The sequence below is a fragment of the Coloeus monedula genome, assembly GCF_965178545.1.
Source record: "Coloeus monedula genome assembly, chromosome: 8".
Lineage (NCBI taxonomy): Eukaryota > Metazoa > Chordata > Aves > Passeriformes > Corvidae > Coloeus > Coloeus monedula.
The window spans coordinates 735,691-746,337 of NC_138788.1; the positions used below are offsets into that span (position 1 = coordinate 735,691).

The following is a 10,647-nucleotide window of genomic DNA, read 5'->3' on the forward strand; positions in this document are numbered from 1 at the left end:
ACTCCAAGATGCCAGGCAGGATGAGGAGGATGCCCTGGGACAGGAGACTCAGCCCATCATCCCGGCCTCAGTTCAGCCCAGGTGAGGCTGAGGCCAGGCAAACTCAGTGCATTGGTGCCACAGACTGTCCCCTTCCTGGGGAACACATGGACCTGTGCTCCACGAGGCTGCTTTTGCCCAGCCCAGAGTCAGAGAGCAGCGTGACGGAGCACGGGTGGTCTCAGTGAACCCCAGCATTTCCCAGCTAAGGCAGGACCTCGCAGCAAGGACGCCCCATCTCCCGGCAGCACCTAGAAAACCCTTTAATAGCGAAGGCAGAGGTGGTCCCCACTGCTGGCTGTCACCCCGAGCAAGTATCGCTCGCCGACGGGTCCCGGTCCCCTCTGCGGGGTAAGGCAGGGGGTGGACGGGCTGCAGGTGGCCGTGGGGACCTGCACCACCCCAGGGACCTGCACCTCCCGGGCTCAGCTGTCGGTGAAGTTGGCCTTGCGCTTCTCCACGAACGCCGTCATCCCCTCCTTGCGGTCGCTCTGGGACAAGCAGAGAGGTGAGGTTTGGGGGGGCTGCAGCAGCCCTGTTATCCCTCATGCCATGGGGCTGATCCCCCTACTCACGGTGGCAAAGGTGGCATAAAAGAGGCGCTTCTCTGTCCTGTTCCCCTCCGTCAGTGTAGTTTCAAAGGCTGAAAGCAAGGGAGAAGTTGGGGAGACCCCTCTGCCTGGCCTCACAGTCCCCCAAGGGGGTTCCCAGTTGGCCCCCAGCCCCTACCAGCATTGACTGACTCCTTTGCCATGGCGGCCACCAGCTTGGAGTTGCTGGCGATCTTCTCAGCGCAGGCAATGGCTGCGTCCAGCAGCTTCTCCACAGGGTAGACCTTGCTGACCAGACCTAGGATGGGCAGTGGGAAGTGGGGGGATGGCTCCTCACCAGATCCCTGCGGTGCCAGGGCTGTCCTATGTCCCTACCTGCCTCCTTTGCCTCCTTCGCCGAAATCCGGTCCCCAGTGAGGACCATCTCCATTGCCAGCGACTTCCCCACTGCCCTGGTCAGCCTCTGTGTCCCGCCGGCGCCTGGGGCATTTAGGGAAGGGAAAGGTTCAGAGAGGAATACCTGGGTGTCCCCATGCCAGCTGGGATGGCAGCCCCTGGCAGGTGCCTGCTGCTCACCTGGGATGGTTCCCAGCAGGATTTCGGGTTGCCCGAACTGCGCCTTCTCCCCGGCGTAGATGATGTCGCACATCATGGCCAGCTCGCACCCGCCTCCCAGCTGGGACAGGGGAGGCAGAGATGGGTCAGGGGGTGCCAGGGTGGGGGCAGGGGGTGCAGGGAGACGTGGGGGACACTCACGGCGTAGCCATTGACGGCAGCAATGATGGGTTTGCGGACAATGGAGACCTTGTCCCACCCGGCAAGGAAGCCGCTGTTGTAGCACTCCTGGAAGGTTTTATTCTGCATCTCCTTGATGTCCGCGCCGGCTGCAAAGGGAAGTGCAGTGGGACACCAATCCCCTCCAAAGCTTTGGGGGGAGGAGAGGCCCCCGTCCTACCTGCAAAGGCTTTCTGGCTGCCGGTGAGGACGATGGCTCCCACCTCCGGGTCGCTCTCCATGGCCTCCAGCGCCTGCCGCAGCTCCGCCATGAGCCCCTCGCAGAGCGCATTGAGCGCCTGCGGCCGGTTCAGCTGGATCAGCCCCACGTTCTTCTGTGCCCCCGTCTTCTGTACCAGCAGGTACTGGAACGCAGCCCCTGCCCGCCGCACCAGCACCGGCCCATTAGCTCACCGGCTGCCGGGCACGGGGCACACCCCCGGACACCCTCGGCAACACCTGGCCACCGTCACTGCGTGCTATTTAAAGGCGACCTTGATGCCAGCGGTCACCGGGAGCCGGCGGGACGTCAGCGGGGGCTTGGCTCAAAGGAGCTCCCGGTGCCACCCTGGCCCGCGAAGTTGCAGCCCCGTGACCACCCTGTGTTGGGACACTGTGCGTGGTCCAGGCACCCGGTGCTGGGATCTGGTGCACGGACCAGGGACCCCGGTGCCCGGTGCTGGGCCGCAGTGCCGGTGCCCTGGTATGCGGCGCCACTGCCCACACATGGCGCAGGCCCCGGTGCCCGGTGATGGGCTCTCGTGCGCAGCTCAGGAACCACGTGGAACTCGCTGGGCACATGCCCGGTGCTGGGACTATACCTTGTGCTGGGTCCCGGTGCCCGGTGCCGTGGCCCTGGTGCACAGCCCAGGGACTCCGTGCGCGGCGCTGGGACCGTACGTGGAGCAGGGACGCGGTGCCCGGTGCCACGGCCTGGTGCGCAGCCCAGGAACCACGTGCAGGTCGCTGGGCACACGCCCGCCCGAGTACACGACCGTGCCCGGAGCAGGGACGCGGTGCCCGGCGCTGAGCGCCGGGCGGGGCCAAGCCCACCCCCCCCGGTGCCCCCCCGGTGCTCACCGGCGCTGCAGCCCCGTGCGCCGCGGGGGGCGCGGAGCGGCGGCGGGAGGCGCGCTCGGGGCAGCGCGGCGGCGGCGGCGGCGGCGGGGCGGAGGAGCGCGCGGAGCGGGGCGGCCATGGCGGAGCGCGGCGCGGGCCCCGCCCCTCCCGCCGCCGCCCATTGGTGCGGGCGGCCCCGCCCCGCCGCGCGCCCTCCCCATTGGCCGAGGCGGGCCCGGGGGCGGGGCCGGGACCCCCGGGCCGTGGGAGGGGGCGCGGGCCCGAACCCCCGCCCCGAACGGGGGTCCCGCCGTGCTGCGCCGCGGGGCGCGGGCGGGCCGGGCCGGCGGGATCTGGGCTGTTCAGAGGCGTCGCGGGGAACGGGAGGGGAAGGGGAAGGGGAAAGGAGGGGGGATTCCCCCGCCGCCCCCCGCGCGGGGAGTGGGGGGGAGTGCGGGGGGCGCGGCGGGAGCGCGGCAGCGGGAGCGCGGCCAGGGAGGAGCGGCGAGGAGCGGAACGAGCCGGCGGCATCCCCGGGCCCGGTGAGCCCCGCGGGAGGGGAGGGGGTGCGAGTGTGCCCCGCGGCCGGGTGTGTGCGAAGGCAGGGGAACGCGCGGGTGCGAGCGTGTGCGGGAGCCTCATCCACAGGGGCGTGCGGGAGCATCACCCACAGGATTCTGCGGAGCGCGCGTGTGCGAGTGTGTGCGGGAGCATCATCCACAGGGGCGTGCGGCAGCGTGCGTGTGCGAGAGCATCATCCACAGGGGTGGGGGGAGCGCGTTTATGCAACGCGCGGGCTGCTGCGTGTGCGGTGACACACGCGTGCGCGGCCCCAGCACACGCGCAAGCGGGACACGTCGGTGCGCGGTCCCCCGCCCGCGGCCGGGCGCGGCTGAGCGGCGGGGCTCTCCCTTCCTCCCTGCGGCAGGTGCGGGATGCGGCGGAGCGCGGCGGCGTGCTGGGCGCTGGTGCTGCTGGCCGCCACCTTCTGCGACACGGTGGCCGGCAAGGGTGGGCGCGGCGGCGCCCGGGGGGCGGCCCGCGGCGCGGCGCGGGGGGCGGCCCGCAGCCGGCCGAGGGCGGCCGTGCCCCGGTACGGCTCTGCCGGAGCGGCCCTGCGCGTGGCGGGGGCGGCGGCGGCGGGAGCGGCGGCCGGCGTGGCGGCGGGGGCGGCCCTGCGCCGGGCCCGGCTGTCCGGAGAGCTGCAAGCGGGAGACGGCGTCGAGTACCGCGACGGCAACTGGACGGCGGCCGCCAGCGCCTGGACCTCCGCCGCGCCGGCCGGGACCCCGTCGGGCCGGGCCCTGCCCTGGCTCTGCCCGCTGGCCGCCCTCCTCCGCCGCTGATGGATTTCGGGGGACCTGACTGTGCCCGGTGCACCCACGATGCCGCGAGGACCGGCCGCCCCCCCCGGGGCTGAGCCCCACGCCCCGGGCGAGCAGCGGCTCCCGGGGCAATGGCCACCCACCGCCGGCGGGGCAGGACCCCCGCGGAAGACCCTCCACCACCACCCCTCCACACCGAGCCAGGCCCCGCCGGCTCGGACGGGCACCCTTCTGCACCGCGCCCCTGTCCGTGGCCTCGCCGTGTCCGGAGGCCGAGAAGGCGGCAATAAAGCTGGGCGAAAGCAGGTGTGGCTGGATGCAGGGCGAGGGGCGGGACCCTGGGATGGCCAGCGCCCGGCCCCTGCCCACGCAGGCTTTATTTCGGGATGGTGGCTCCAGAGCAGGCCAAGACCGCAGCGAGGAAACAGCTCCCTGGCGGTCTCCAGGTCCCAGCCGGAGGCACCAGCCCTGCCCCAGGCTCCCAGGGGCGGGTACAGCTCTCCATGGGAGCATCACAACAGCGACACCACGGGGCATCCTCTCCCTCCGGCCCCTTGCCCAAAACCGGGAGCAGCTCTGGCAGAGCTGCTTCAATCACACACCACAGCTCCCTGCTGAGGTGTCCCCAGTCCACACGGCTGCAGGCAGTGCCTGTCCAGTGACCGGTCTCAGTCCAGTGTCACCCTGCCCAGGCGTCCTGCTCGAAAGTCCCGCAGGAACTCGTAGGCAGCAGCTGGGTAGTTGAGCATCATCATGTTGACGTTCCCTGGAGAAGGCAATGGATACAGGAGCATCAGTGCAGCCTGGACCTGGCCTGGGATGCCCAAAATCCCAGCCCTGCACCCCAGATCTCCCCACGCACCCACCTGTGCCTGTCAGCACCTTCACCTTCTGCGTGCGGCCCTGGGTGAGGGCCACGTGCTTGAGCAGGGGCTCGACGTGGTCACAGGCCTGGCCCAGCCCATAGCGCTGCACGTACCTGCCGGAGGGGAAGGCTCATCGGGGATGCTGGCACCGCTTCCCCCCAGAATGCCCTGGGAATGGCATCTCCATCACCCTCTGGGACCCCTCCCCGCTTCCCTGCCAGCTCACCCGAACTGCTGCTGCTTGTTTAGGGTGTACAGGAGGTAGTCAGCCATGACGTCCTCCCCCACCAGGTGGTCACGGATGGCTCCTGGAAGAGAGGGTCAAGCCCCAGCTTCCCTAAGCCCTGCTGAGCCCTGGCCAACCCTCCTTCCATCCCCTCACACCCAGGGGTTGTGAGCAGCAGTGTCACCCCCGCCTTGGGTACTGAGCCCTGAGGCCACATTGGGGGATCCCCCCCCTGGCCACAGCCTCCACCTCACCACACAGCGCCAGCTTCATGCCCGTCTCCACATCGCCCAGCTTGGGGGGCAGCACGCCAGGGGTGTCCACCAGGTACATCAGGGGCTTCTCACAGACCTGGCACGGGGAAGGCAGGGCTGGTAATTAGCACCACACGGCTAGCAAGCAAGGCACTGAGCTTGAGTTAAGGTCTTGCTGGAAAGGGGACCTGAGCAACCCTCTGAGATGTGCTCTGTGAGCCTGGAGGTCTCCTGGGCGCAGGAGGCAGAGCCCACCCATGGGGATGGTACCTGGATCCTGGACAGCACTGCCTTGGTGATTCCTGGCTCGCCCCCCACCGCAGTGGCCTTCCCTGGGGGGACAGACACAGTCATGGACACACGTGACACCGTGCCCACCTCCTCCCCGAGCCCTGGCACCACGCAGAAATACCCTTCTTGAGGTGCAGCCTCCGCAGGGAGTTGATGAGCGAGGACTTGCCCGCGTTGGGCACGCCGATCACCAGGATGTTGTGCTCGGAGCTCTGGAAGCCAGGGAGACACGGGCAAGGAGCAGCTGGTTACCAACCACCCACCCCTGGAGCAACAGGCAGCTGCCACAGGGAAATATCCCAGTGTTTGCTGGCACTCCTGGCATATGTGGGAGCAGCCTTGTCCCTTGGCTGGAGAGGGAGGTGACCCTCCCCCTGCTCTGCACTGGGGCAGCCTCACCTCGAGCATCGGGGGCACTTTCGGGGTACCACAATATAAAAGAGATCTAAAGCTGTCAGAGAGGGTCCAAAGGAGGGACATGGGGATGGGGAAGGGTCTGGAGGAGCAGCTGGGGGCACTGGGTTTGTTCAGCTGGAGCACACCGAGGTCAGACCTCACCGGGGCTGCAGCTCCCATCTCTGCTCCCTGGGACAGGGACAGCACCCAGGGAGCGGCTGGAGCTGGGCCAGGGCAGGCTCAGGCTGGAGATCAGGGAAAGGCTCTTCCCCCAGAGGCTGCTGGGCACTGCCCAGGCTCCCCAGGGAATGGGCACGGCCCCGAGGCTGCCAGAGCTCCAGGAGCGTTTGGACAGCGCTGCCAGGGATGCCCAGGCTGGGGCTGTTGGGGGGTCTGGGCAGGGCCAGGCTGGGACTGGGTGATCCTGTGGGACCCTTCCAACCCAGGATATTCCGTGCATGTGTCTCACCTCGGCCCTGTGGTAGCGTGGGCTCTCGGCCACCAGCCTGGCAACCATGGGGACAACCTGCAGAGGAATGGGGACAGGGCTGTCACTGTGTGCCCAGGCTGGCAGCAGCCACTCGCTTGGTGACACTGCGCCAGGGGGATGTGCACAACGGGGGCTGAGCAGAGGACTTGGGACAGCTGGAAAGGGAGCAGCCAGCTGGAGCACTGAGGGCTCTCCATGGGGCTGGGAGCTCGCCAGGGAGCAGGGCTGGGCTGCTGCCCCACTACCTTCTTGACGTTGACATCACGCTGGCAGTCAGTGAAGACCACGTGCGAGCATCCCTGCTGCCTCAGCTGCTCCAAGACTGCCTGGAGGGGACGGGAAGAGGCACTGCTGTCACCTGCCTGGGACGCCACCGCTGCCCCCCGCCCGGCCCTGCCCCGGCGCTCACCGGCTGCCGGCGGGGATCCGCCAGATCCATCTTGTTCAGCACCAGGACGTGAGGACGGATGCCCAGCGCCTCCTGCAGCGCGGGGTTACGGCCCGACAGCGGGATGTGGCTGCGCTAAGGAAGCACGTACCGGGAGATGGGCGGGATGGGGGAGGAGAGGAGGTGGTCAGGGGCAAGGGTGGTCTGGAGAGACAAGGGAGAGGCTTCTTCGGCAGGTGTGGAGGATATTCGAGCGTCGTGCACCTCCACGAGGCAGTCGGCGCGGCGCAGCGCCAGGCGCATCTGCCGCAGGCCTGCCGCACACAGCGCAGCGCGGGGTGAGCGCGCAGCGGGCTCTCCGCGGGAGAACTCCGCCCGCCGCGCTGCCGCCGCTCACCTTTCGCCATGTGCCGCGGGAACCACGAGGCCACATCGCGGCCGCCGAACTCGAAGCGCTCCCGGAACCCTCCCGGGACCGTCCCCGCCGCCCGCAGCGCTGCCCACACCCGCATGGCTCCGGCGCGACTTCAGCGCGTCACTTCCGGCGCGACCGGAAGCGGCGGCACTCACAGCCATGGCGGAGCCGCTGCCGCCGTCACCGGAGCCTCCGGTGGGCTCGGCCGCAGCTCCCGGCGGCGCGGGGGGTGCCAGGGCCAGCGGGGGGCCCTCTGGGCCCCCCGCTGGCCCTGGCACCCCCCGCGCCACCGGTCCTGAGTCTCAACCCGCTCCTCCATCCGCCCCGCAGCCCCCCCCTCGGCCAGGCCCGACGCAGGACCCGCTGGACGACCCCCGCTACACCATCTCCAGCACTAACTGGTATTAAATGAACACCGCGACCCTATGGAGCCACCCCCGCCGCATCCACCCTGCCAGGGAGAGGAAGAAGCCGCCGGCGCGGAGGTTTCTCAATAAAGGAGACCGAAGGGCGAAGCACCGGCGTTTATTTTGCCGCCTCACGACTGAGGCGCGGGGACGGGCGCCTGGAAGAGCTGGTTGAGCCGCTCGGCCTCTCGCCATCCCGACAGCAGCGCCCCGTGGGTGGTGGAGTAGAAGGTGCGGTGCGTGGCCTCGCCGGCGAAGAGGAGCTGCAGGGGCTGCGGTGAGGCGGGGGGGTGAGCGCAGGAGGCCGCGGGGTTGTGCTGAAACAGCCTCAGCCCCTTCGCTCCGCACAAAAACCCAGGAGTGGGCACTTTGCCTTCCCCTAGGCACCCACCCCGCGCCGTGAGGATGCTGGGAAGCGGTTGGGAGGAGCCGCTTGTCCACGAGGGTTACGGAAGTGGTGCAGGTGACCTGAGCATTGGTGACCTCCCCCACAAGGGGCAGCGGTGCCACCTCCCTGTGCTCCCGCAGTGGCCTGTCCCCACCCCTGTCTGTCTGTCCCTGCTGCGCCCCCTGGGCCTGAATCCTCACCCGGGGGTCGCGGGGGTCCTCGGGCAGGGGCTGTGCCAGCACATCGATGTCGTCCCCCGAGCTGCCGACGGCCACGTAGCTGTAGGAGCCGCGGGTGTAGGGAGCGCTGTGCCAGCGGGACCGGAGCACGCTCCTGGGCGCGGGCAGGCTCGGGTTCCCTGCGGATGGGGGTTAGGGGTGGGCTGGAGAGACCCGCCGGGGCTGCGGGCGGGCGGGGAGGGCGGGGAGGCGGGGAGGCACCTGTCATGGTGCGCAGGAGGCGGGTCATGGCGCTGAGCACCTCGGCGTCGCTCAGCGTCTCCATGTGCTCCGACTCCTTCCCCGCGATGAAGCCGCACAGGACGTGCCCGTGCCTGGGGCGGGGAGGTGGGGCTGAGAGCTGCTGCCCAGCGGGACCGTGCCCTCCCTGTGCCCGCCCGTGGCACGGAGAAGGCCTGGAGGATGCCCAACCCCCCCCCAGCCACCTACTGCTCTGGTGGCTGGAGCACCACGAAGCCGATGAGCTTCTTGAACCAGTTGGCCTCCAGGTCAGCGCTGGGCTCCTCCAGGGGCGACTCGTCCTCCCACACCACTTCCAGGAGCTGCTGCTGGGGCTCCCAGAAAGGCTGCTCGAACTCCAGGAAGATCTTGTTGTTGGTGCCAAAGCCCAGGTGGCGAATGGCTTGTGCTTTCCGCTCGGGAAGGGGAGGCTGGAAGAACTCCTGGTGGTGTTCCTTGAGGAAACCTGCAGCCACAAGATCGGGCAGGCAATGGGGCCGCTCTCAGCTGGGCTCCTAAATGGGGTCTGAGATGCTTTGACCTCCCCGAACCCCTTTCCAACCTCTTTCCAGTGGGAGAGGGGAGGCTGGGAAGGGGTTTAGGTAATCCCTCCCCTCCACTTGCCCATCTCCAGCCGTGCCAGCTGGTGGGCGGGGACAGGCGGGGGGAGAGGGAAGGTGTTGGTGTCCTCACCCAGCGGGACAGTGACGATGACGTGGTCAGCAAGGAAGACATCTCCATCCTCGCACTCCACCCGGACGGGGAAAACCCTGGCATCGTTCCCTTCCTCACGGAAGGACCCTTGCCACTGGATGGTCTTCACTGCCTTGTTGAGCAGGACGGTGCCCTCGGGCAGATCCGAGAGCAGGCGCTCGGCCAAGCTGCTGTAGCCGCTGTGGGAGGAGTCACCGCTGGGGACGGGGCGGCCCCCGGAACGCTCCTGCGTGTCCCGCTCCGGAGCCCCGCGCTTACCGTGGGAAGGTGCAGTCCAGGCCGGGCAGCGACACGTACTCCCCGAAGGGCTCCAGGGCCACCAGGTCCATGCTGTGGGTCCCGCTGATGCAGCACTCCAGCTTGAGGCAGGCGGCGAGCACGGCCAGCTGGAGCTGCCGGGCATCCTCCTGGCCCCCCGCCATCGTGGGCACCGTCCGGGCGATCTCTGCCCGCACGTACTGGCCCACGCTGGGCCACGGTGGCTCCTTGGACCCCTGGAAAGCGCGGGTGGAGGCCAGGAGGGCGTAGAAGAGGTCGCGGGCTTCGCGCACTGCCTTGGGGCTCAGCACCTTCCCCGAGCTGCCGTAGGTGACGGACGGCATCGGGGGGTGGCCCCCCGCTTCCACCTGCTGGTTCTCCTCGCGGGCGGCCTCCGGGCCCAGCAGGCCGTAGCGGGAGGCCAGGCAGAACACGGGATTTCCTGGCGAGGGGCCGTGGATCCAGTGTGCCCCCATCTCCGCCAGCCCCGACGCTGCCGGGAGGGAGGGAGGGAGGGAGGGAGAGGGGGTCACCCCGAGCCACGGCCGCGGAGCAGCCCTCGGGGCGCAGCAGGACGCGGGCGCCACGTGCCCCCGGAACGGCCGGGGCCCGCCCGCTGCCCCGTGCCACCCGTGACCGGCTTCTGCCCGGCCCCCGCGGCACCGGCCACCCCCGCCACGCGTCCGGCCCGCTCGGGACGGGCCCCGGGGCTCAGGTGCAGCTCCCGCATCCCGGCACGGCCGCCCCCTGCCCCGGCCCGGGCCCGCCCCCCGGTGCCGCCCACCCCCCGCTCCCGGAGCCTCCCCGGCCTCCCCGCCCGTACCGAAGGGGCGGGTGCAGACGCGGCCGCCGGCGCGGGCCGCCGCCTCCAGCAGGCGGAGGGAGCCGTGTCCGCGGAGCCGCTGGGCCGCCCCCAGCCCCGCCAGCCCCGCGCCCACCGCCACCACCCGCCGCCCGCCGCCCTCCATGGCCGCCCGCGCCGGCCGGTACCGCCCTCCGCCGCCGCTGGCACCGCCCGCCGCCGCTGGCACCGCCCCTGGAGCGGCCCGAGCCGCGGCAGGAGCGACGGAAGGCAGGGATGGAGGGAGGCACGGGGGAAGGGACGGCGAGAGGGATGGAGGGATGCCCGTGGGTCCCGGTGCAGTGATGAACCAGCTGCCTGCACCCACGGAGGGCAGGAGAAAGCCGGGGTGGGAGAGGGGACCTCTCCTCGAGTAGGGGCAGCCCTGGGACCGCCTCCCCACCCTCCTCCTCTCCCCATTCCGCTCCTTCTCATCCACCTGACTCCGTGCCCGGCCAGCCTGGCACGGTGGAGGAGCCGTGGCTGCCCATCATCCCGCTGTCCCGC

The 10,647-nt window shown here is 70.1% G+C and overlaps 4 protein-coding genes across 5 annotated transcripts; 1 reads left to right on the forward strand and 3 right to left on the reverse strand.

The window, feature by feature from the left end:
- Positions 1 to 278: 278 nt before the first annotated feature.
- Positions 279 to 2,572, reverse strand: ECHS1 (enoyl-CoA hydratase, short chain 1). Its single transcript, XM_082285862.1, has 8 exons — positions 2,445 to 2,572; positions 1,546 to 1,743; positions 1,347 to 1,474; positions 1,167 to 1,266; positions 966 to 1,070; positions 769 to 888; positions 615 to 682; positions 279 to 530 (listed from the first exon to the last, which is right to left on the reverse strand). Exons 1-8 carry the CDS (start codon positions 2,560 to 2,562, stop codon positions 465 to 467), a joined length of 903 nt encoding a protein of 300 aa, XP_082141988.1. The 5' UTR covers positions 2,563 to 2,572; the 3' UTR covers positions 279 to 464.
- Positions 2,573 to 3,358: 786 nt separating this feature from the next.
- Positions 3,359 to 3,769, forward strand: SPRN (shadow of prion protein; the record flags this gene model as incomplete). Its single annotated transcript, XM_082285925.1, has 1 exon — positions 3,359 to 3,769. The coding sequence occupies one exon, from the start codon at positions 3,359 to 3,361 to the stop codon at positions 3,767 to 3,769; it is 411 nt and encodes a 136-aa protein (XP_082142051.1).
- Positions 3,770 to 4,064: 295 nt separating this feature from the next.
- On the reverse strand, positions 4,065 to 7,171 carry MTG1 (mitochondrial ribosome associated GTPase 1; the record flags this gene model as incomplete). Of its 2 annotated transcripts, XM_082285861.1 has the most annotated exons (11): positions 4,065 to 4,514; positions 4,615 to 4,727; positions 4,841 to 4,922; positions 5,095 to 5,191; positions 5,365 to 5,426; positions 5,507 to 5,597; positions 6,251 to 6,307; positions 6,517 to 6,597; positions 6,681 to 6,785; positions 6,909 to 6,973; positions 7,057 to 7,171. In XM_082285861.1, the coding sequence occupies 11 exons, from the start codon at positions 7,169 to 7,171 to the stop codon at positions 4,417 to 4,419; spliced, it is 966 nt and encodes a 321-aa protein (XP_082141987.1). In that variant the 3' UTR covers positions 4,065 to 4,416. The 2 variants fall into 2 exon arrangements, with proteins under 2 accessions (XP_082141987.1, XP_082141986.1); XM_082285860.1 differs by lacking the exon at positions 6,909 to 6,973 and having other exon boundaries at positions 6,681 to 6,794; positions 7,057 to 7,166.
- Positions 7,172 to 7,204: 33 nt separating this feature from the next.
- PAOX (polyamine oxidase) lies at positions 7,205 to 10,267 on the reverse strand (the record flags this gene model as incomplete). The annotated part of the gene is made up of 8 exons (XM_082285762.1): positions 7,205 to 7,285; positions 7,353 to 7,753; positions 8,070 to 8,227; positions 8,310 to 8,422; positions 8,538 to 8,793; positions 9,021 to 9,220; positions 9,300 to 9,792; positions 10,123 to 10,267. The coding sequence occupies 7 exons, from the start codon at positions 10,265 to 10,267 to the stop codon at positions 7,613 to 7,615; spliced, it is 1,506 nt and encodes a 501-aa protein (XP_082141888.1). The 3' UTR covers positions 7,205 to 7,285; positions 7,353 to 7,612.
- Between the last annotated feature and the right edge of the window lie 380 nt (positions 10,268 to 10,647).

What these genes read in the sequence shown, in the direction of transcription:
- ECHS1 (XM_082285862.1), bottom strand. Translation starts at nt 2,562, where the DNA reads ATGGCCGCCCCGCTCCGCGCGCTCCTCCGCCCCGCCGCCGCCGCCGCC. An exon ending in AAAGGAGTCAGTCAATGCTG is followed by an intron (nt 683 to 768) that starts GTAGGGGCTGGG and finishes CCTTGCTTTCAG; the next exon opens with CCTTTGAAACTACACTGACG. An exon ending in TTTATGCCACCTTTGCCACC is followed by an intron (nt 531 to 614) that starts GTGAGTAGGGGG and finishes TGCTTGTCCCAG; the next exon opens with AGCGACCGCAAGGAGGGGAT.